The sequence below is a fragment of the Marasmius oreades genome, chromosome 3 (genome assembly GCF_018924745.1).
Source record: "Marasmius oreades isolate 03SP1 chromosome 3, whole genome shotgun sequence".
Classification (NCBI taxonomy): Eukaryota; Fungi; Basidiomycota; class Agaricomycetes; order Agaricales; family Marasmiaceae; genus Marasmius; species Marasmius oreades.
Genome location: NC_057325.1, coordinates 1702385 through 1724532, shown reverse-complemented (window position 1 = coordinate 1724532; position 22148 = coordinate 1702385). Strand labels below are relative to the sequence as shown.

The 22148-nt window shown below is 47.8% G+C and overlaps 8 protein-coding genes across 9 annotated transcripts; 2 read left to right on the top strand and 6 right to left on the bottom strand.

Moving 5' to 3' along the window:
* The first annotated feature begins 21 nt into the window (after positions 1-21).
* E1B28_005899 (uncharacterized protein) lies at positions 22-3470 on the top strand. Of its 2 annotated transcripts, XM_043150496.1 has the most exons (10): positions 22-117; positions 189-634; positions 690-963; positions 1010-1252; positions 1312-1789; positions 1857-2020; positions 2076-2777; positions 2853-3166; positions 3223-3383; positions 3431-3470. In XM_043150496.1, exons 1-6 carry the CDS (start codon positions 37-39, stop codon positions 2003-2005), a joined length of 1671 nt encoding a protein of 556 aa, XP_043011584.1. In that variant the 5' UTR covers positions 22-36; the 3' UTR covers positions 2006-2020; positions 2076-2777; positions 2853-3166; positions 3223-3383; positions 3431-3470. The 2 variants fall into 2 exon arrangements, with proteins under 2 accessions (XP_043011584.1, XP_043011585.1); XM_043150497.1 differs by having other exon boundaries at positions 1312-2777; positions 3223-3470.
* A 113-nt stretch (positions 3471-3583) lies between these two features.
* E1B28_005898 (uncharacterized protein) lies at positions 3584-5616 on the bottom strand. The gene is made up of 12 exons (XM_043150495.1): positions 5529-5616; positions 5352-5473; positions 5259-5296; positions 5036-5180; positions 4838-4978; positions 4653-4768; positions 4462-4602; positions 4397-4410; positions 4167-4333; positions 4010-4114; positions 3680-3939; positions 3584-3620 (listed from the first exon to the last, which is right to left on the bottom strand). Exons 9-11 carry the CDS (start codon positions 4298-4300, stop codon positions 3717-3719), a joined length of 462 nt encoding a protein of 153 aa, XP_043011583.1. The 5' UTR covers positions 4301-4333; positions 4397-4410; positions 4462-4602; positions 4653-4768; positions 4838-4978; positions 5036-5180; positions 5259-5296; positions 5352-5473; positions 5529-5616; the 3' UTR covers positions 3584-3620; positions 3680-3716.
* Positions 5617-5764: 148 nt separating this feature from the next.
* On the bottom strand, positions 5765-7552 carry E1B28_005897 (uncharacterized protein). The gene has a single exon (XM_043150494.1). The coding sequence runs from the start codon at positions 7399-7401 to the stop codon at positions 6010-6012; it is 1392 nt and encodes a 463-aa protein (XP_043011582.1). The 5' UTR covers positions 7402-7552; the 3' UTR covers positions 5765-6009.
* Positions 7553-7830: 278 nt separating this feature from the next.
* Positions 7831-9034, top strand: E1B28_005896 (uncharacterized protein; the record flags this gene model as incomplete). The annotated part of the gene is made up of 7 exons (XM_043150493.1): positions 7831-7904; positions 7955-8136; positions 8201-8233; positions 8285-8300; positions 8364-8478; positions 8531-8542; positions 8598-9034. Exons 1-7 carry the CDS (start codon positions 7881-7883, stop codon positions 9032-9034), a joined length of 819 nt encoding a protein of 272 aa, XP_043011581.1. The 5' UTR covers positions 7831-7880.
* On the bottom strand, positions 8500-14636 carry E1B28_005895 (uncharacterized protein). Its single transcript, XM_043150492.1, has 13 exons — positions 14510-14636; positions 14273-14449; positions 13438-14220; positions 11118-13387; positions 10993-11067; positions 10239-10937; positions 10023-10180; positions 9871-9970; positions 9798-9812; positions 9598-9744; positions 9414-9540; positions 8582-9357; positions 8500-8524 (listed from the first exon to the last, which is right to left on the bottom strand). The coding sequence occupies exons 1-12, from the start codon at positions 14556-14558 to the stop codon at positions 9341-9343; spliced, it is 4617 nt and encodes a 1538-aa protein (XP_043011580.1). The 5' UTR covers positions 14559-14636; the 3' UTR covers positions 8500-8524; positions 8582-9340.
* A 208-nt stretch (positions 14637-14844) lies between these two features.
* E1B28_005894 (uncharacterized protein) lies at positions 14845-15888 on the bottom strand (the record flags this gene model as incomplete). The annotated part of the gene is made up of 5 exons (XM_043150491.1): positions 14845-15044; positions 15108-15146; positions 15208-15255; positions 15326-15609; positions 15671-15888. 5 exons carry the CDS (start codon positions 15886-15888, stop codon positions 14845-14847), a joined length of 789 nt encoding a protein of 262 aa, XP_043011579.1.
* Positions 15889-17384: 1496 nt separating this feature from the next.
* E1B28_005893 (uncharacterized protein) lies at positions 17385-19058 on the bottom strand. The gene is made up of 6 exons (XM_043150490.1): positions 18818-19058; positions 18681-18734; positions 18590-18628; positions 18040-18536; positions 17659-17977; positions 17385-17602 (listed from the first exon to the last, which is right to left on the bottom strand). The coding sequence occupies exons 3-6, from the start codon at positions 18624-18626 to the stop codon at positions 17550-17552; spliced, it is 906 nt and encodes a 301-aa protein (XP_043011578.1). The 5' UTR covers positions 18627-18628; positions 18681-18734; positions 18818-19058; the 3' UTR covers positions 17385-17549.
* A 179-nt stretch (positions 19059-19237) lies between these two features.
* On the bottom strand, positions 19238-22070 carry E1B28_005892 (uncharacterized protein; the record flags this gene model as incomplete). Its single annotated transcript, XM_043150489.1, has 11 exons — positions 19238-19654; positions 19712-19767; positions 19821-19896; positions 19958-20575; positions 20630-20772; positions 20827-21081; positions 21131-21286; positions 21336-21424; positions 21481-21557; positions 21614-21934; positions 21990-22070. The coding sequence occupies 11 exons, from the start codon at positions 22068-22070 to the stop codon at positions 19238-19240; spliced, it is 2289 nt and encodes a 762-aa protein (XP_043011577.1).
* Between the last annotated feature and the right edge of the window lie 78 nt (positions 22071-22148).

Sequence of the window (22148 nt, the reverse complement as noted above, 5' to 3'; positions counted from 1 at the left end):
CTCAATATAGTAACTGTTCTATCTGAGGTGACAAAAATGCACTTTTCGAAGATTTATCCGCAACTTCTCTCTGATCTACCACCAGAGCTCACAGAGAATGCAATTCAATACAGGCAGGTCAGTCTACAACACCCAGAGCTCATAAAAGCTCCCCGGTTTGACCGCTTGACTTTCCTCTTTTATTCTAGCTCAAGAAACTCATCAAACAAGTCGTCGCGGAACTCAGTTTGGTCGGTCTGAGCCCAACTATACTACAGGATCTGTTGGAGGAAACGGTTCAAAAGGTCGATCGAGATATCAAGGGAAGGCGGGAAGATGAAAATGGTAGTTCGGCAGTGTCCGACGACGCTGAGGCTCATAACAGCCACCCACGAGTTGTCTACGAGGTCAACAATGCGTCGGGCAGAATCGAACCGAGATTGCGTATTTGGATCACACCACCGTCTTCCCCTCGCCTGGAGGACGTCGAGTCGGTTTCTGTCGGTTCATCATCGTCCCATCTGACGCATGGCAGTGGTACAGTGGAGTCGGAGGACGTGGATACGAATGAGTTACGGGAAGACACGACGTTGGGCGAGGACAAACAGAGTTTGATATGGGCGTTACAACGACGAATGTCGTCGTCGAGGACTCGGTGGGTTTAATGACTGTTCCTCTCGTCACCCTTGTCGTTGCCTACTTCTTTCTAGTCCATCATTAGACACTATCGCGACACACCCTGAACTTGAAGAAATCGTTATTCCCCTCGCATCAGACACTGCTTTCTTTCAATTGCTCTCAAAGACCCTCATTTCGCTATCAAACCGCTTGCTTTCCCTCCACACCAACTTCGTTGACTCTCTCAAAACTTTGGGAAAGGACATTGGAAGTGTTGCTAGACCGGTCTCATCGGGGCATTCTTATCACCCACATTCCATGCTCTCAAACCCCGGGACAATCAAAAGTCCTTCGTCCTCCGTCAAGGTAAGGTTACACCTTGTTCGGAAGCATAGTAGCTCATAATTCTCAGAGCGATCTATATTCGTGGCGCGAGATCTTCCAAATTTACGTTGAAACCGAGGTATTTGAGACCGTCAGCGAAGTCAGACGAGGCGAAAATTCTGTTGAAGAAAGCGAGAGGCGGCTCAAGCTATTTGCAGGGAGAGTAGCCCAACGAGGGTTAGTAGACGAGCGGGCGTTGAAACTTAAGCAGAGTCGGGATGCCCTACAGACCTTCTTGGAGCTCAATATGTTCATCTTGAACATAAAAAAGGTAAAGTTGCACATCTAACTGTCTGGCACTTTAATGTTGAACAAACACGCCCCTTTCAGTTTCAAATCGCCAATGCTGAGGCTACTCGAAAGATTTTGAAAAAGCATGCAAAGAGGACCGCACTCAAACTACCTAGTGGAGAGTCTGGGTCTGAACCATCTTCAACAGGCCTGGCTTCCTTTGGGCTGCAGGAATCGCTCGCTCGTGTTCTTATGCCGAAAGTTTACCTTCGTGATCCTCAAGGATTAGACTCCCATCACATGAACACAAATCCCCTCGACATGAACACACCTGTGGTGACATACACTTTCGCTAGCCTTCCTCGCGTCCTGGTACAAGCTGTTGGAGAAACTTTGCTCCCCATCATCCCTCATATAGACGACTATTCTTGCGCGATCTGTACGAACATTGCATTCAAGCCCATCCGACTGAACTGTGGGCATCTGTTCTGCGTGCGATGTTTGGTCAAGATGCAGAAACGTGGTCAAGGGGACTGTCCGATGTGTAGAGCACCGACCGTACTCGTTGCAGATAGATGTTTGCCCTTTCATTCTCAAAATTTGCACTTTGCTGACTGATCATTTTTCTTTCATTTTTTTTGCAGCCAATGTCGATTGGGCACTTCTCAACTTTATGACAGACTGGTTTCCTATCGAATCCAAAGAAAAGCTCAAACAGAGTGAAAAGGAAGCGAATGAAGAGCAACTAGTGGAGATGGGAGTTGATCCGAACCAGAAGTGTATCATTATGTGAAGCGGAACCTTTGAGGTTGGGTCTTTTTATAATTAACTATTACGAATCTTTGTGATATATATCTTTACAGCCCTCTACTATCATATACACGAATTATTTCAACTCCCTATCTCGTCGATCAACGTTTCAACGACGGCACAAAATTTCATTAATTGCTTAGTAGTCTGGTACCAGGCTGTGTCCATCTCCCCTACAAACTCCCTTCCCCTCCCCATTTTCACCATCCAGTACGCTTTGATGGCGAGACGCCCCTTGATTCTCCCATATTCGTGCTGGTCACCCTGTCCTTCATCGGTTCTTTCTCTTTGGTCCTACGCCCGATCCTCCCGAGTTTGCATCCACTTGACGAACACTAACGATAATTACTCTCAATATCGAACCTTAAAACCCGTTCATCTGGAAAGGAACATTGTCATTTCTCTACCTTCGAGCTCACACTTTAGCGAAACGCTTTCAGAAGAGTTCAACATCGTCTCACTTCGAAGGACCATTGACGAAGGCGACACCGTCTGTGCTTTGTTGGGGTTAACTTCAATTAGGCGAAGGAACTTGGAACCACCATCAGAGAAAACGTGTTTTATCGGAACGACGAACTCGTTTGACCCGTCTTTCTTCAAATTTTATTCGCCGTTCAGCACATGAACGTGGCGTTTTCCATAACAACCGAAGGCGAGGGAACCCTTTGGAGGAAAGGACTCGTATTCGCTTGGCAAATTTGGATTATCGACACATTGTTCGGAATCGGGAGGTAGCCGATCTTATATGAGTACAGGTAGGTGATTCGTTTTGCATGAAAAACGTAACAAGCACCATTGTATGTTGACATGTTCATTCCGGTTCTCTTTAGAGTGCTAGTGCTCAACGGGCTAGAACAATCTATGGGCCAGACATCATCCTCGTCAACCTCTGTCGATACCCATGGAGTTCAGCGTCAAACAAGTCATCAGATGCATCGTTTACCAAATTCATGCGCGATCCAGAAGACTTCACAAAACGCTTCCTACCATTTAGGTTATTTATAAGGAATTGTTCACCACGCTCACGTAGATACTTCACATCAATCCTGTATGCAGGCATTCCATCCCAAATCTCAGAATCGAAGTAATGGACTCGAGTCATTCTTCGATTCAGAGGTCGTTCCAACCTCTAGTTGTGAGTCCGGTGAGTCGGAAGGAGAGGAGTCTGATTTGTCTATCGACGACCCACATTTCTTTCAGGTTGTTGAGGTTCCATCTTTCCCCCGATTCAGGTCGGGTATACGGCTCGATTGCTGTGTTCTTCGCCTTGGTCTGCGGGACTTGGCAATCGGACGACTATGGGCACTGATGTCATGTCAGCGACACAGATGAAGAGGATGCGGGAAACTGAAAGTATGCTGGTGGGTGAGAATCTCTTGTACATGATAACATTATAGATGTTGTGCAGATCGCTGTAATATCAGCTCGAGGACACGATACAAACGAATTGCATTCTAAAATTCTAATAAGATATTAGAAAAAAACGGGAAGTGGCGAAGAGACCCAGATACGTAGGTCATAGTAAAGCGGTCTCCTCGACAAGCACCCTAGCTTTATTACTCCGGGGTGTGATGGAACAGTTGTACGGCAGAGGATGACTAGCATGAGTTGCGGTATGAGACTCAACGCAAATCGCGAGGAGGGTTTGGGAACGCACGAAATCATGCCCGAAGTGAATTCCGGATGAACGGGAATCATATTACCCTGTTCATCTTTTTTGCGACCGATTTCGAAAGCACGGAGGATACACGCGACAGATATCCAAAGGTGCGCTTCAGCCATGAATTCCCGGGCAGATACGCCGTCCATAACCAAATGCGACGTTCACTGGTCAATGATCGCAGGCTTTTTTGAAAGGAATCTCTCAGCTTGAAGACCATCGGTTCTGGGTAGGTGTCTGGGTCGTGAAGGATAGTCCTGTAAAGGTTCATGAGATAGAAGTAGTGGAAAGGGCTGTCAATATATGCGAAAGTGAAAGGGGACTGACCAGCTATTACCCATTATCGTGGTCCCGGCAGGGATATAATACCCTCTGAATTCGTCGGCCTTGGTCACCATGTGAGGGAGGCCAAGGGGGGCAACGGGATTCCATCTGGACAAAGAAACGGTTGTCGAAGGTTACCCTAAATAGCCCCGAAACGAACCTGAGTGCCTCTTTTACAATTGCGTCGATATAGGGGAGAGAATCACGGTCCACAAAGTCGGGTAAGCGGGCATGCCCAACCACTGAATCGAGTTCAGCCCGAGCTTTACTTTGAACTTCGGGATGTAGGACCATGGCGAGAATGAATGAAGACAGGGCCGAAACAGTCTGGGATTCCAAAGAGTGAGTCAGCTGTCGAAGACGAAGTAGAGAGTTCAAAATGACGCTCACCCTTTCAGCACCAGCTAAAGCACAATCCATTAGACTGGCTAAAGGGAGAAGGACAAGTGTCTCACCAGCGTAAGCTAAACCGGCGCATTTCTGAGCGTTTCAGTCTCCGAGGCGATAACATCCCGTTTTGACCCTTTTTCCTGATTTCTTAGATTTATATTGTTTAGGAGATTTGTTGCAAAGCTCGGAGATGCGGTCCCCTGATTCTGTGCGCCACATTCAAACGAGACGTGTCCAAAAGTTTAATTACACTCACTAATGAAGACTCGACAAGTGCAAAGGGAGCATTTCACATTTCGGTCACCGCTTTCTTCCAGTATGTGGCCTTCTTCTGGAAAACGGCAAATGGGAACCAAGAAGGTATGTACTTCACTAGAAAAATATGCCGGGTGTGTCAAAACAAGCAGTGCATATCATCAGAGATTATTCGGTAGAGCTCACTTATCGGGAATATATCAACGAGGAATGCGCCCGGGTGCGCAGCCTTTGCCATCCCATGTTTCCGCTACTGTGATGAAGTGGTCATCTTCATCTTCGATCTTGATCCCATAGGTGACATTCATAATTGTACTAGCCGAATTACTGCACATGCTGAGTATCGGGCAGGAATGGGACCAAGTACAGAGGTGAACAACCTACAACCGTAGATGATTGATGAGATTTTCCGGTTCGGAAAGGATTCGAGGAAGTAGCGTGTGCGCCTCTTAGTTGAATGGGAACGCGGAGACAACGGAGGGCTGGAACTGTTTATGGAACATGGTGCGGTGTGCCTTCCAAGAAGGGCCTGATCATGAATTATTTTCATGCATGGATTTAAACAAACTACATTCTTCGTGTCGTGACGGAAAGAGCGGATGCTTACCGTATGGCATATGCCCAAAGCTCCACTCCCATCCCATCCTATGGAGCTCCAGGTCAGTTTTTGAGATGATCGATAGAATGGACCGACACACACGTTGATCATAGGGAGGTCATTGCGATCCGAACAGTTGCTACCGCGTTTTTCGAAGAGCTCAATGGCGATCTTGTAGTTGACCAAGGTAGTGCGACCCAGAGCCTTCAGGAGAACTAAGGGACCTGTGGCATGGAGTCACTTCGAGATATTATACAACGTGCGGCCAGTGCTATATACCATATTCTTGTGCCAACTTGTAGTACGACGCCGACACCTTCTTGCGAGGTATATCCTGCAGATAGTCCGCTCTCTTGACGACGCGAAGAACGGCACGCACGATAAACTCACCAGAACATTACCGAAACTTGGTAGAGGTTTTGGCCTGGTAAACGATTTGGATTGGCTAGGAGACGGGCATGTCTCCTCGACAACGCCACGTAGGCGACCATCGCAAACAGACAGATGACAAAAAGCTCAGTATTGACACTGTTAAGCATCGAGAGTAAGTTACTCGTGGAAAATTATAAAACCGAACGGAGACGGTTTATATATCTTCGAGAGGGATCTTGAGTGAATGGATCCGATGATGGCAATGATGTACCGAAATACGGAGCACTGAAACCCGCTCCCAAGTTGCCAGAAATGAAAAAGGTAATTGCGAGAGATAAACATGAACAGAATACAGTCCACTGCCCATTGGCGTTGTACGATGTAAAGGTCAGGTCAAAGAAAACCCTCCAAAATCCAAAAATGCCTCTTCGAGAGACATTTTTCTCACCACCAGCGCTTCTACGATCAAATGAGTGCCACCGTCACCTTTCCCAACGACAGGTGCACCCGAAAACAAGCCCTCTGTTCCCTCAGTGAGAGGTGTCACAGTTTGAACGGTAGATTGAAAGGCCTTGTATTGTGCCGAAGGAGTTGGGGAAGCAAACACGTCGTCGTCTTCAGCTTCCAAGGACATTTTATCTGTCGGGTCAAGAGGCGCAGTCAAACTAACGACAGGGATTGATTCGTCTGTCGCAATGACTGGGGACGTCAAGGCTACAGCAGGTTCCTCATGCGTTACATGCAAATCTTCGAGGCCCGAAAGTAGTCCTTCCGCAAGAGAAGTATCCTGATTTGAAGGTTGAGCAGAAGCTACTGCTAATGAATTTGAAGCCACGGCTAGAAGTGTCTTTCTCTTCTCTTCTCTCCTTCGGTCCCTTGCTGCTCTACGACTGTGCGATTTACCGTGATGCCTTTGCTCACCATGAGTATCCCCTCCATGATGGTGTGGGCCATCCATGGACGAAGAATGGTTTGAACCGTGATGCCTGACCTTCTTCGGTTTTTGACCACGATGCCCACGTTTATTATCGGCAGAAAAGGTCAAATGTGCGTCAGTCATTCGGGTGCGAACCGGTCTCGGCTTGAAGACCGACGAAATTTCGAGGTCAATGTAGAATTGTGGAAGGTTAGCCTCATGCTCTATGTTTTCCTGATCAGCAGGATCTAGCTCGGGGTCCATCGTGAAGACAGAGAGGAAGTCGTTTTCAAACGCCTTGGAGTCAGTCTTATGGGCGTCGTCTGTGTCAACATCCGTTGTTGAAAGTTCGTTCTCGGTTTCTGCTGCCGTGGTATTACCGTCGTCGGAGCCTAGTCCCCTCTCCCTTCGCCCTTGTCTATAATCCTCTTGAGCTGCAGCGTACTCTGCCATCGCAGCTGGAACCTCTATTTCCTTCACAACGATAACGCTTGCCCCAATCTCGCCTGCCATCATCTCCAGTGTCTCCAAACTGCACTCCAAGTCGACTCTAGAAAGGCCAACAAGGGAACCGGAATCGGCTACGCCTAATTCATAATAAGCCTGACCACCTCCTTCTAGAAGACGCCACTTCAACTGAGTTACGAGGCGGGCGAAACGAGCAGGTGATGGGCTGAGAAGCTGGAGTTTGTACTCCACATTCCCGTCGTCAGCCTCTGGAACAAGTTTTGGTATGGTTGATACAGCGAGAGGTGAAGAGGTTAACACTGGATATGTGTGAGGAGATGACGAAGCTGGAGTAGACATAAGTGAGTCCCAGGGACTGGGGACTCTTGGACTTTCTGAATCGTCTTCGCCGAACATTTCTAGTGTTGGTTATCTTCTGTTTTCTGATGGATGTTGTGTATTAAGAGTAGCGAGATATTCGAGTGATCATTGTGAGGACTTTGGGAATATTTGCTGCAACAGACTTGAATGAAAGGGTTATTCAAAGGACCATGGTGGATGATGGCCCTTATATGTTACACACGTCAACACTAGGCACCCCAATCTGGTGCTTTGTTTGTAACAACCAAAGCCAAACCGCTTGACTCAGACGAATACTTATACCTGGGAGCTTTGTCTGTGTTCCACATGAACTGTACTATTCCGTCGGTTCGTAGCGAACGATGCTGGATTTCTCAACGGTAATTGTATTCTTGAATCATAATGGTCAGCATTCTTGAGACCGCGATGGATGTCGAGCGCTTCGCGTTTCAATTTGTTCGCGTCGAGAGTCCACGTGATTAACTCATAACAGCCAACCGAGGTTTTAAAATTATGCAAGTATCTCGACCACCACGATGCCACCTCCTCTAACAAATTCGGTGAACTCAAGCCTTTGTATATTTGTGATCTCAGACTGACGTTCTCTAAGATGACTCTCAAACGAATTCACCGCGAGGTCGCCGACTTGAAGAGGGAGGATTTGGGTGCAATGACCCTTTCACCGTCAGAGGATAGTCTCTTCTTATGGAAAGGTACAATTCCTGGGCCAGAGGGGAGTGTTTATGAAGGTGGTGTCTTCAATGTCGATGTAACATTGCCTGCAGATTACCCGTGAGTGCTGTGCTCCATCACCCACTTCGCGAGATACTCAATCTCCTTTGATTTTGATCTCTAGGTTCTCTGCTCCGAAAGTTTCCTTCAAGACTAGGTATGAATCATCGGTATCTTTCGTCTCCTCGTTGCTCACTATTCGATCCAGAATCTACCACATGAATGTACGCCCACCGACTTGCCCCGCCACCCGATGCCGATCTTTCCTTACATACATACCGTGGTAGATTTCAGACCGAGGAGACATTTGCATCGACATTCTCAAACATAATTGGTCGCCAGCTCTTTCCCTATTCAAAGTCATGCTTTCGCTTTCGTCGCTGTTGACAGATCCGAATCCAAGTGCGCCTTCTTCGTCTCATTTATTTATTTATTCCATCTTACATTCCTGTAGAGGACCCGTTAGGTTTATTCGCTCTTCTCTATTTGCCGTCCTCACTCTCACCATTCCTTCTGCATAGTATCCGGAATCGCCAATCAATACATCACCAACCGCAAAGCTCATGATGACACTGCACGACAATGGACGACCCTCTACGCCAAACCAAAGGCACTTACAAAACCCTCGTCGAAAGCCATGGGTAAAGCTAAGATTTCGGCATCTAGCACAAGGAGTAATCCGGTTTTGTCGGAAACCATTGAAATAATCGGCTCGGACGATGAATCGCCTTCAATAGGAAGACATAAAGCGTCACGAACCGTTGGAACAAAGCGGAAGAGAGAAACGCGGCCTAGTGAAGGGGCCGAACTAGAGTTTAGCGATGATGAGGAAGCTCTTCCTAGCGGGAGCAGCAAGACGGCCTCAAGGGCCAGTGGTGGAAGGGTAGCTGCGAGCGGTAGTGGTAGACGAGTAGCACCTCGTCTTTCGAACGAAGTTATCGTGATTGAAGACGATTGATTAATCTTCGTTTGGATCTCTTCGTTCCTGCATCGGGAGTATCTTTCCGGTCCGTATCATTATTGTGTTTCCCTCCTTGCATCCTTGTAAAGATAATTCGTATTCGGCATTTACAAGCTTGACGATATTATTCCTATCCATTTCCGAAAGCAAGGAAAGTAATGATTCAAGGCATAGAGCATGATTCGTGTGTCGACGTCCATTTGACTATAGACGCTGAAAAACTGGAAGGCAACACCACACCAAAATACAAATCAAATGTGTAAATTCAAACGTGACAGGAGTTGAAGAAGGATATAATGCAACTTAATTGAACAGATTCCCTGTGTTAGGGGTCCAATCAGTTTCAGTCTGAACCCAGATCAAGGTCGATGGTCACCTGTGCAGTTCTTCATACCACAAAAGCATTCCGAGTATACGTTGTCAGAATTGACTCTCTTACTTCTAGATGCTTTCGACTTGGCTTTCTTTTTCACAGGAGATTCATCGTCAACGGTATCTTCACCCTGTCGATACTGATATAAGGGACGAGACAATGGGAAGAAGGTCGGAATGGAACTCACGACATCGGGATCTCCTACATACGAGAAAGTGATCTCCTCTTCTGGGGCAATGTCGCGGTGGGCGAAGACACATAGTAGCGGCTTGTAGATATTATCCTCATCGATATAGACATACCCAAAACGCGCGTTCGGGTCGCAAGAATGATTCTGCGTAATGAGATTGAGAAACAATCCTAGAGAATAGAAGACCAAGAACAAACCAGAAATCGTGTGAACTGTGTATCTCAAACGATCAGTACTTATCCGTTGAATTCGAGCGTCGAGATGACGCACATTACCAGCATGGTAAGCATCTATTGTAAACCGGGCGCCTCCGACGAGGATCCATGGATCACAGTCAAACAAGTACGTACGACCGAACTTGTTGTACACCCTATACCGCGTCGTGTCATCTGGAGCTGGAATCAAGTGAGATAAGAACCTACCTTCCCCGGGATTCAGCTTCATCCCAAGTCAAATACTCCCCCGAATACACTCCAATGAATTGTCCCTGACGTATTTTCTTCGGTCCATTCACGACACCCCAACCTTTGTTTAGCGTTTTGAAGAGTGAGACTTCAGCTTTGCGTCCGTGTTGAACAACCTGAAAACCAAGGATCTATCGAATATTGAAGGAAAGACATGGATTGAAAAATGATTACCCTATTCATACAGTCGTCATCGCATCTGCAGAGACTGTTACACTCGAAGATCGGTATACCACCCTGTACCAAGCATCTGTGCTTGTCATAGACAAAACCTGTGGATACATATTTCTCGGTGTACTCCTTCTGACGTTTTGCGCAAGCACACGTATCCGGACGACACTTGCCAATACAACCACAGCTTCCCAAATGCTTCACCGACGGTGCCGGAACATTTGGAGAATGCCACATCTTGTTTGTGTAATAGAATTCCCATGGGGGTGTAGGTATCGAATCGACTTTGTTGACGATTGAGATGGGAGGGGCGTGGGGTTCTTCTGACGTGTTCTCAATCATGATACTCTCCATGATGTGCCTCATTCGGTCATTGTTACGGTGATCCTCGGATAACCAATTGACATGGTCATGGAAGGCGTGTGGAAGGTCTACCGACCAGTAACACTTTGGCTGGAAATTGTTCAAGTCACTTCTGAAGCTGTTCCATGTGAGCACAGCAAGCCCGCCAAACGATAGCTGTTCCTGGACCTCAGTCTGTTGCGGCGACAAGTTCAGAAAGTCGGTATTCGTGGATGTCAAACTCATCTGAGACGATGGTCTGGAATTCCTTGCGCTTCGCCGAAGGACTACCGATGCGCTTGAAGAGGCTGATCGAGACCTCAACGGCTGACCACTTAACTCTTCCTCCGATATGGGGACCTTCAGAAAAGCAGTTTAGTCCGAATTTAAAGGACATAGGGTTGAGTCATCGCACCTCTGGAATATTCGTAGAAGGTGCAGGAGTGGGTGGCGACCTATTCTGCTCGACCACACCGTCATCAACCAACGCCTGAAGGAATCTTTAACATTCTACGAGTACACTCACAGACTGCCACACACCTCAATTCCATTATCAGACCCTTCGGGATACACAAGTGCGGGCGATTCACCACCCCTCGACATACTGTCGGATGGCTCTGGAGCCTTCTCGTCGAGGTACTCCAACCAGTGTTCCTCTTCTTCAACAGCAGGAGATGCTCGAGGGCCATCCATTCTTAACGCACTAGCAAGTTCCGAAGAAAGTTGTTCCGAAGGAGAAGAAGGTTTCGACCAAGCGTGGGAATTGTGAGATTCTTGTTGCTCGTCGGTGTCCATCAACGCTTGACCTTTTCCTTCAGGAGGTCCGTAGGGACAGGAATTCAGAGCCAACTCTAGATCTCTGCCGTATGAAGTGCCCTCGTCATCGTCATCGCTGCTTTCAAGAAGTGTGGTAAGGTCAATAACTTCTTGCAGTTCAGGAGAAGTGCTCTTGATGGGCCGATCACTGAGAGCAGGCATGTCGATCTTTGGCGATGAGTGCTTCTCTTGAGATGAAGCTAGAGCGGCCACAGAAGTTCGATTGTCGTCGTTATTCGTAGAGGTGGAGGTGAGAGTTGTTTCCACAATTCCGTTAGGTGCGCATAACGGTATCGCATGCCACCGTGCTTTGGCTTGGAGAATTTTATCTTCACTCGCAATTATGGGTAGTAGAGTGGACGAGATGAGACCTGTGTCTGAAGTGGAGAAAGAACTTGAAATGACTGCCACTAAGCTGTTAACGTCTGTATCGGTTACTGGGCGTAGCGGAGCTTTCGTGCTTGAATCCATCATATCCAGTGCCATTGGATCACATTTAGGTTCAACAGAGTTCGGCTGTTCAATTAAAGTATCTTTGCTTCGCTGACCCTGCTTCTTCCCTTCTCTTGGCTGCTCCTGAAAGTCCCTCGCGTTGGCTCTTCCAGCGTCATCAAATGCCTGCGCCAGGGAAGAGATGTAGGCACTTGAAGATGTAGGAGAGGATGGCGGGGAAGTTTTTGGTAGTTGTCGTGGTAATCTGGGAGCGGCCGCACCTGTAGACTTACGTGCCGTGAAGATCTTGGCGCGTGAATTGCGAACTCCAGTTTTGTTAGCATGTGTGTCACTTCGCAGTGGCTGGGATAGTTCGGGTGTTTTACCCGCTCGCATTTCCTGCCGTTCGTCGCTTTCAGACCACCACACAGTCGAGCCGCGTTTATGTTTCCCTTTGTTGGGTGAAGCCTGTTGCTGTGCCACTAATGCGGTCTCTGTCGGTTGCTCCTGAACAGTCACCAGCTTAGTACCAGTCGGATGCAAATCCGAACTTAACCTAGCTGAAACGTTGACTGAGTCTGTAATGTGAGGTTCGAGTGATGGTTCGGGAGCTCCAGCGGTTGAGGTAGATTGTGGGAGAGGCGTACCCTGTGTGTTATGATCGAGGTCCAAGGTAGCAGGGGAGGATTCAGGCTGAGATGGAGAGGGTGATGATTCTTGTTCCTGCCTCTCAGCAGGATCCGGGCTTGGAGTAACAAAGGCCGGAGGCCTCTGACTTGGAGATCCTGAGGGGGATGATGATGAACGAGGAGAGGAATTCTCGGATGAAGGATCGTGATTGTACTCCAACTTCGGCTTCGATGGCGATATTTTCTGGGGAGAAGATGGAGGCTCTTTCTTTGGGCTACTGAGAGGAGAATGAGGACCGGGATGGGGTGTAGATACAGAAGCGCTCTGGGTTGCAAAGAGAGATTCTTTCTTCGGAGAGACCGATTGTTGTTTCACCGAGAGAGAGGTTGTACCCCGTGCTGACCGGGAGTTGTCCATATCCACTACCATTGAGGAGGCGTCCGATCCGTCTATGTCTTTCAAATGTGCAGCAGTAGAGTGAGATTCCGTCGTGGCATCATCTATCATGGAGGTGGAAGTGGAAGGAGCTAAATCACTCCTATTTGCATTATCACGATCGTCAACGTCCTCGGGCACGAAGTCCTTCCTTAGGCCCTCGACTCTGATCATGTCTAAACCGGGAACATCCTCGAAGTCTATGTTCGCGTCACCTGCCTCCTCGTCCGTAACCGGATTCCTAAAGGTCGTTTGCTCTTGAACGGACTGATCACGTTGTGCGACCGGAATAGTTGTAGGAGCCTCGTCACCCACATCCTCCGATCCATCTTTAGTAAGGTCTATAAATGCGGATGCCTCGCTCTTCTTCGCGCTTGATTTCCTTTTCCGTGGCGTCGCAGGTGGCGGGGTGTCACCATCAGATATTTCTATTACTTCGGGTCTTTTTGTTTCTTCGCTAGAAGATAGCTCTATCACATCGTTTGAACGCGGTCGGACTAAAAGATTCAGGAAAACGATAAAATGGATTTTTCATGGAGAGGCTCACCAACTGAACTCAACATCCTCGCAGCCTTTGCTGTCCCTCTATTGCTCTCTGCACCACTTGATATTGAAAAGGTGTCTCCGAGTGATTTGCGTCTCTCCTTTTCAGCCTTGCTCCGTTTTATCGGTTTTGTAGTGACTCTTTCAGAAGCCGTGTGAGGACCACTAAATCTGCCTTCACCCTTGAGTCCCTTATCCTTGGAAGTGGATATAGGCTTTTTGTTCCCACCGGACCAGTTCTCTGTTTGTGCTTTGCCGCTCTCCCTTCTCTGCAGCTGGCCGAAACGCATACCGATTATATCCTCACTGGACGATTCGGAATCACCTCGGGTCTTTCCTTTAGAATTGAGCGAAAGCTGTGATCTCGGTCTAGCCTGTTCCACTGGATTGTAGGAAGTCTCCTTCGCCTTCGCCTTACCTTTCCCTCCCGGGGCAGGTACAGCAGTAAAGTTTGTGCTCGAGAAGGGTAATACCACGACATCCTCTTCACTCTCGTCTCCATGCGTCCGTCGATCGCTTCGGCTCGGCGTAGGGGCAGAATTGGAAATTTGCTTTGAGACGTGTTCTTTTGTAGATACTAGCTTAGATGTCGACGTGTCTATCGTCAGCTTGCTGGAACTCGGGACGGAGGAAGAGGGCATTGCGGGGCGCTTATAATAGTTTGCAACCGTCGGTTTGCGCAACTGAACACGTTTGGGTACATTGGTTGAGCTCAGGGATGACGATGCGACAGGCTGAGTTGACGAAGGTACGCGGGCTCCGCCCTGGCCACCGGTAGAGATAGAATCTTTGTTCACGGGTGTCAACAAAAGCGTCTGGTAAGAATTAGCGCAACTGACCATTGCCGCTCCCCGATTGACCGAGTCTTTGCTTCTTGGACTTGGGTAAACTGTGGCCTAGGCCATTAAAACGTCGTTTCGAAGCACTATCCCCACCTCTCAGGGAGCTTATCGGTTGGGTTTGGCTGATAGATTGTAGCTCGTCTTCACTAGAGGCCTCAGATGAAGGTGGTGGTTCTATACAGTGCGATCTAGTCAGAAAAACGCACAAGTAGGCGAACGAACCAGAAACTCAACCTGGAATAACTTCCCATCCAGGAAGAGAAGATGGAAACCTTCGATTCATGACCGCTTCGAGACGGAGACTAGCCAGGAATCAATCTAGACTGAGTACTGAGATCTTGAGAGTAAGAGTGGATGAGTCAGTCACATGATTCGGCGATTCTAGCTTATTACACAATAGCAACGTTACAGCAACGTTGAATACAAACTACTGGGACCGTTCAAACAACAAAACCCTGCCAGGTTCTTTAATCACTCAAGTTATTAAAAATGCGATGATGGTACACTCACTCTGTTCACTCTAATGGTCTGTCCATTAATCCACTGCGCAGCCGAACTCACGATGAACGCTACAAGTTAACGGGTGCGATGTCCTCCGGGTTGGCGAGTCTGTGGCTCGGATTTTGTGCCGCGATCGTGTCAATGACGTGCTGCGGTTTTCCTTCTCTAAACCGAGGACTGTCGACTGGACTAGGAGATATCGTGTTCACAGTTATGCCCTTTTGACCCAAATCCTTCAATAACACCCTCACTATCTGTTCTACTGCGCCTAGGAAAGAGAGTCAGGCATGCTGTAATGTACTCGGAACATTCATGAGTCGGAGGAACTCACCTTTACTCGTAACATAGCACAACGCATTCGGTAAAACTGCTGAAAATTCAAAAGATAGCTTTCATTTCCGCTCGGAGCCTGTGAAACAGAACACTCTCACAGCTGGCTGCGGTCAGACTTGTTGAAAAGAAAACGATCCATCCGCCTGCTATTGATCAACACATGTAACGATCATTCTTTGCGATTGGAGCAGCTCAAAAAATTTCCTCGGTACTCACGCGCTGGCAACAGCTTCACAGCCTCCTTGACGAGGAACAACGGGACTTTAACATTGGCATCGAAATGCGCATCAAAGAACGCCTCATCGACATCCGGTAATGCTCTGCTTCCCATAATACCTGCGTTCAGGATCAGGATGTCAAGCCTACCGAAAATTCTAAGGGTTTCGTTCAGAAGGAACTTTCCCCCGTCAATGACATCTCCCCTCCCAAGAGACTTGATATAGTCCACTACATCTGCAGCTGGTTTGGGATTGTGTCCGTAATTCACGACCACAGAAGCTCTGCAAGTGCTCCGGCAATGGAAGCTCCCGTGGATCGAGAGGAGCCGGTAACAACAGCCACCTTTCCTGAACAGGGGTGTACACAACAACGTTATGTCCGAGTCTTTGAAGCTGCAACTTGGCCGCACCTTCAAGACAACAGGACTGTGACGGATCACAGCTCTTTGCATTGCGAGTCCCTTCCGATGTCGCCAGGTTATCGTCTGGACCGACATGTCTTTGCGGCCAATGTGATAGCTTGTGACAGAATCTTGAAGTCAATACTTTGAATCCTGGCATTCGTTGATGAGGGGTGGGACATATGTGGCCGGGGCATCCTCCTATCGTTCTCTTATGAACAAGACCTCATCCCTCCAAAAACCGACCCAGCTCGCGACGACTATAGAAGTCGTTGGTTAAGGCTATGCAAAGGATGTGTGTAGCAGTCCGCGTGCGTCCCTCCCCTCTGCCTTCGATGATGGAACTAATATGGTGACGCTTTGAGGTAATACCAGTAAGTGAAGGAGACTACGTATGTCATGTAAACAGTGCTTCTTTTGTGCCTCGTATTCAGGTGGAAATTCTCACTATGGAGTTGACGTACTCTTACTTACAAGTCAGCGGAGCATATAAGTACTCCGCTCGCGATCGGTTTTGTGGTATGGGCGAATGCCGTTCACCGCGACATTGTGGTCTTCTCCTGCCGGGAAAGGCCCTTATGAACGATGGACGAAATAAAACAATGAACATCTGCAAGGCAGAAACCCCGATGATCGATCGTAAGTCCTGAAGCTGAAGCGCTGATCATGAAGCTTTGAAGGCCCGAGTCACCGAACACGACGCTATTGTGCTCGAACTTCAAACTCCGGACTTTCTCCGGCAGTCAAAAAATAATAATCGTGAAGTCCCCTAGTTCAAGTTGGTTGAATTTTATTCGTGATTTCTAATGAATTTGTAGCCATAGTCGAATATCGTGTCTAGTAGTCGCGATTAAACGATTCTGGACCAATAAACAGACGGCGTGATCCCGGTCAATAAGAAACAAAAAACATCCGCGAAGGAATGAAGCCGACCAAAGCCTCGTGTGCATGGTACTAGCAAAAAGAGCTTGGTAACCCGAAGAAGAAGGCGGGTGATAAAATATTACAGTACTCGTGGTACTCGTGAGTCGGGACGACGAACTGGCCGTTAAACTTGAAGTACGCCGTATTGGGCCACGGGTGATGGAAGAGACTGAGTTTGCCCTGTGTGAATCGTTGTAATCAGATGGGTTGGCAGATAAGGTCGGGAACGAGTACTTTACCTGTCGGCGGAATTGAGTTGTTTAATTATACGTCAAAGAACCTACCAGGGGAGCTCTGAAGCTTCAATGGTCCACTAATATCAATAGCACGTTCCTGTTCGTAGGAAGCATGTAATGCGCGATAGCTATCATCACTGCCTGCAGTACTGGAGATGGTAGAAGGTTCCAGTGCTGAACTTGACGGTGGACAAATGAAGCTCAAGGTAATCTGTAACAGCTTAATTGCTAGTAGGGCGTTGAAGAGAATGAACTTGAAACACAAACGGTCGTCTTTACCGGGCTGTACTTGACCTACAACTTGAAGACGATTTCCAATTCCTGGTGGTCGCATGAAACCACGGAACTACCCAGTACATTTCACTTGGGCTTTAGGCCGCATTCTTTCTCTATACTTAAAAGAGAACCTTGCCTCATCCACTCGCTGTTGCTCCAAAAATCACGGTCTTTCGTAACGTCCGAGTCGACTTTCAGGTCCTGATTAGTGAGAAATGAACGGGACCCAGAACACAAGGGCGTAAGAAATCGATTGCGGAGACTCGGGGGTGCGGGTCCATCTTACTTTCTAAATTAGTTACGCGTTCCGGTTCTCCAACAAGTATAGGCTACTAGACATGGTCTGGTACGACGGTGTTCATATACATGCATCGTAACCTGTCCCCTACGTCTGAGGCTTCACCTTCTTCGATTGGGGCCATCCATCCTCGTCCAGGCCTATGACGCACATTAGTTTTAAAGTTTTCTCCCATTTCAAGAACAGGTCGCCATACCTAGTGCCGGGTTGGCCTTCATCCATAGATAACTAGAGACACTGGCCATCGAGAACATATTGGAGTTGTCCAAGTTCGGCCAACGCAGTAAATTGGCGACCCGCGCGATGAAGCTACCATTTCCATGCGATCCCATGGTGTACTTTGCAAACGACAGAGGTAATCGCCCTATATCGCCAAAGTCAAACAAGACCATGTTGCCACACTGGTCGACGCCAAAGTTGCTGACGTGCATGTCGGACTGAGTGAAGATCAATGGGTCATTGGTGATTACGATTGGTTTTACTTCTGTAGCCAAGCCCGGGAGAAGCTTGCGACCCTAGCCAAACCAAAATGTTGTCGGATGGCGGATACTCGAAAAACATGCAAGCAGCGACGTACTTTGTTCATATAACGCTCCAACGCACCGACACTCGAAAAAGCTAGAGGCGCTCTATTGTCCTTGAAAAAACGATGATGAATAAGACCGCCCCCTATTGGACCTATCAAATCTTCGGAAGGAGGTGGGACCTCCGAAAGCCAATTAAGGGCCTCTGCCGTCTTCTCAACGAGATCTGGAGGGGATTCGTCCCTAAGCCAGATGTGTTCCATTACGAGGTATGCTTTCCCTTGGTTTTCGAAGTAGTGTAGAGCTTGGGGAACGCGTGGCCCATTGCAAAGACTCTTGGCACAGTCATAGATGTACGACTGTGTGGAGAATTCAGGCCAGAGAGTCCTGGGGATGTCGAACTTGATGAAGTACTTTAATTTCTTGGATTCGACGGTCACACAGGCGCGGTAGTCAAAGTCCCGCCAGTGACGTCCCCTGTGTTCTGCACAGACTGCGATGATATGTGCCTCAAAAGCGGCGAGTTCGTCGTCCGTCATCCCGAGAAGCCCTGGACAGTGTTATGTAAGAAAGTGTAAGGGGGGACGACAAGATAACACATACAAGTAGGACTTGGTATCCTAGGAGAGCATGGTGCCATGACTACGACCAAGGTGGGTAAGTAAAGGTAAGAATGATAAAGGATACGGCGTACGTGGTAGAAGATCACAGAAGAGCCGAGTCGAACAAGATAGAAGATTATGACGCCCTAGCCGAAGACATTTGCAACGTGAGTATAAGGAAGAGATAGGACGGCAGATACAAATACGAATGTTGAAGGCGAAGTCATACTTTTTTGAGTCTGTAGGGAAAATGTTCAAGGAAGGCGAGGAAGTACAATAAAACAATACACACGAGTGGATTGGGTCGACCCGAAGTTGTAGCGTATTGTTCTGCGCGACGGTGTGTAAATAAAGGCAGGAAGAAATGCTAAAAGAATAGGGCGGCCCAAACGGGCCGCTCGTTTTTTCCGAAACAATAAAAACAACGAATCTCTGCAATGCACACACTTCGATGATCGATCGTAAGTCACTCACCGAACACGACACGCTCGAACTTCAAACTCTAAACTAATCGAGTGGTCGTCAAGAAAAAAAATCAAGTCCCTTGTTGGTCACTGGATGTAGTATTTGTGGTATAGACATGATATTCGACTACAGCTACAAAGTAATGTAAGTATTCACGGATAGGTAAAATCAGACCATAAACAGATCACACATCAACCTCCGGCGTATCTCGTCCGTTCACGATTTGTCGTATAGTAGAAGCACGAGTTCTCGCACTATTCCTCGCACTTGTCAACCTCGACTTCGTCCCGTTCATACTCGACGACCAGCCCCGCAACCCAGCCACCTTTTCAGAAGTAGTAGTAGGACGCCACGGAGACAATCCACGCAAAAGAATTCCGAGTGGCCGCCACATAGCAGAAAAGCCCCTGTGCCAGATACTCGACGGCCCTACGCCAATGAAAGTGGATGGTGTCATTTTAGGCGACAGTTTTGAACTGTGGTATAATATCATCATTATCCACACAGTGACAAGGGTGAGCGGTATTGCTGTCGCGAAATATTGGGAAAGGGTAGCAAAAGTACCCTCATTAATTTCTTTCACGTTCATACCGAAAACGGTCTAAATCGATCCAGACGTCAACTACACCATCGCGATGCCCGAAATGAAACAACTTACGGCGATGAAAGATGCAGGTAAGAATATCATAGTGAGATAGGAAATCTGTTTCATGACTGTGGAGAGGTGTTCATAAATCGGAAATGACACAATAAGATGACGTTCTTACCAGCACTATCCCGACCCGAGGCTTCGGCCAGCTCCGACATCCTTTTACTATCCTCGATATTCACGCTACTAAAAGCCTATGTTGACCGCAAATGAGCGGGTTGCTCAGCACACAAGAATACAAAAACGAAAGCCCACCAACTGCATCACGTTCCCCAACCGCTTATCCAACATCCTACTCGTCATCTCCAACCTTTCAATTTCATTCAAAAGTATTCTCGACTCCTTCTTCAGCATCCTCTCCTGAGGCTCACTTTCCTCAGGTTCGTCAATATCGAGGTCCATATAAAAGTCTATCGCGTCTTCATCTAAGAACCGATTGCCATGTTGCTCCCGTAACAGCCACGGTGCCTGAGGGCCAGCACTACCACCACCACCAGCACTTCTTCCTGCTGATGATAGTTGCTCTGACGTTTCCTGGCATGCCGAAACCACCGAAGCAGGGGCGGATAACGGGCTTTCGGGCACAGTCGCTAGTGGACGAACAGCGATCGAATCTCCTGTCGCTACTCTTGGGACCGATGGTCGTCTATTATGCCCTGCTTGTATATTGGTCTCTGGGGATGGGGTGTCGTTCGCTGGGTTAGCAGTCTTTCGCAGGAACATGACACTTTTCCTGAAATCGCTAAGCAAGTTTTGGTAATGTAAAAGATGCGCTCGCAAAACGTGCAGCTGATTAGTCAGGAGATGTAGTGTTCGATGCGGGTCTCTCTCCGGGTGATCAGGGTGAGGAAGCGTTGACAGAGTTTGAGATTCCTAGGGTTGCACTTCTTTTAATAGACGTTGACCGTAAGTGTGAATTGGACTCACCAGCCAACCTACTTCACTCAATAAAAGCTCGATCACCTCGTCCCAAGCGTACATGGCGTACCACAACATGCTCAAAGCTACAAACGTAGGGTCACCAACCGGCACAGTGGATTGAAAGATTCTGGACCAATAAACGGACCGACCTAATCCCGATAAATAAGAAAGGAAAGAAATATCCGTGAAGAATTGAACTTCACCTGCCGCCAAAAGCCTCATGCGCATGGTACTAGCGGAAGTAGCTTGGTAACCTGAAGAAGAAGGCGGATGATAGGATATTATAGTACTTGTGGTACTATGTACCTGGGAGAGTGAACTGGCCGTTGAAGTACGGCGTATTGGGCCGCGGGTAATGGAAGAGACTGAGTTTGCCCTTCTTGGATCATTATACTCAGATGGGTTGGCCCGCCTTCGAATAATGTGAAAGGAGATAAGGTCAGGAACGAGTACTTTATCTGTCGGCGGAATGAAGCTTTGTGTTATACGAGTGTAGAAAGAGCATACCAGGGGTGCTCTGAAGCTTCAACGGCCCACTAATATCAATAGCAGGTTCCTGTTCATAGGAAGCATAGCTACCGTCACCGCCTGTAGCACTTAAGATAGAAGGTTCCCGGGAGGCGGTTGAAAGTGGACGAATGAAGCTCAAGGTAATGGTTATATCTATAACAGATCAATGGCTAGTAGAGCGTTGAAGGGAATGGACGCTTACGGTCGCCTTTACCGGGCTGCACTTGTTCTTGGTATCTCGAAGGGATAGACTTGAGTGACGACGAAAAGAAAAACGGTTCGATTTGGAACCTAATTGGGCTACAAGTTGACATGCGCGCACAATCTTTCAAGTCAAATGAACCGACCTGGTCCCCAACATTTGAAGCACTGGTCCCGATAAATTATCTACGAAGAGTGCTCTTACTCTCACTTGCGAAGTAGGCTATATTGACGACACATGAGATATCATATAGGGAAGAGATTGCGTATGCCACGCACTTTCTGTTGAATGCCATCCCAGAAGTTATCCATAGAACGTTGTTCTTCTGCCTGTACTATCATCTCCTCTTCATTATGAAAGGTTCCATCAGACCAAATGTCTACTTTGAAGACTCGACATTCCCCAGGAGATTTGCGTTTGACAACCTTTGCAATTCCACTCTTCTCCTGCTGATAATCCGTCCAGTTTGTAAACTGGGCTTGAGGATATCCCCTCCACTTGTGATTCGTTTCTTGATCTTGAGATGAGAAGTTTTCATTTGGATCGTCATTGTCAATTTGAGGTTGCGGTGGTGGTTGTTGAAGTTGTTTAGGATCTATCTGGGAATATACTTCCGTCAGTGAGGTGCCCCGGTATTTTGTTTTGGCTCACTACCTCATCGCTCACGTCCAAGAACGGCCAAGGGCCGCTCGGCGTCGCATGTCGATGGCTTGGGGGTTCCTTCCGTGGAGGCATAAGGGTTGGATGACCCGCTCCAAGCCAACTGTGCTTTTCTAAATTAACAGCTTGTGAGCAGCACCTTCCATTTGCGCA

Coding starts and splice junctions, on each gene's coding strand:
- E1B28_005899 (XM_043150496.1), top strand. CDS start 37: ATGCACTTTTCGAAGATTTATCCGCAACTTCTCTCTGATCTACCACCA. Junction 635..689: donor ATGTCGTCGTCGAGGACTCG/GTGGGTTTAATG, acceptor ACTTCTTTCTAG/TCCATCATTAGACACTATCG. Junction 1,253..1,311: donor TCATCTTGAACATAAAAAAG/GTAAAGTTGCAC, acceptor CGCCCCTTTCAG/TTTCAAATCGCCAATGCTGA.
- E1B28_005898 (XM_043150495.1), bottom strand. CDS start 4,300: ATGGTCCTACATCCCGAAGTTCAAAGTAAAGCTCGGGCTGAACTCGAT. Junction 4,115..4,166: donor ATTGTAAAAGAGGCACTCAG/GTTCGTTTCGGG, acceptor TTCTTTGTCCAG/ATGGAATCCCGTTGCCCCCC. Junction 3,940..4,009: donor ACGATAATGGGTAATAGCTG/GTCAGTCCCCTT, acceptor GAACCTTTACAG/GACTATCCTTCACGACCCAG.
- E1B28_005897 (XM_043150494.1), bottom strand. CDS start 7,401: ATGTTCGGCGAAGACGATTCAGAAAGTCCAAGAGTCCCCAGTCCCTGG.
- E1B28_005895 (XM_043150492.1), bottom strand. CDS start 14,558: ATGAATCGAAGGTTTCCATCTTCTCTTCCTGGATGGGAAGTTATTCCA. Junction 10,181..10,238: donor ATGACGACTGTATGAATAGG/GTAATCATTTTT, acceptor CTTGGTTTTCAG/GTTGTTCAACACGGACGCAA. Junction 9,541..9,597: donor ATGTAGGAGATCCCGATGTC/GTGAGTTCCATT, acceptor CAGTATCGACAG/GGTGAAGATACCGTTGACGA.
- E1B28_005893 (XM_043150490.1), bottom strand. CDS start 18,626: ATGGCACCATGCTCTCCTAGGATACCAAGTCCTACTT. Junction 18,537..18,589: donor TAGGATACCAAGTCCTACTT/GTATGTGTTATC, acceptor AACACTGTCCAG/GGCTTCTCGGGATGACGGAC. Junction 17,978..18,039: donor TGGAGCGTTATATGAACAAA/GTACGTCGCTGC, acceptor TGGTTTGGCTAG/GGTCGCAAGCTTCTCCCGGG.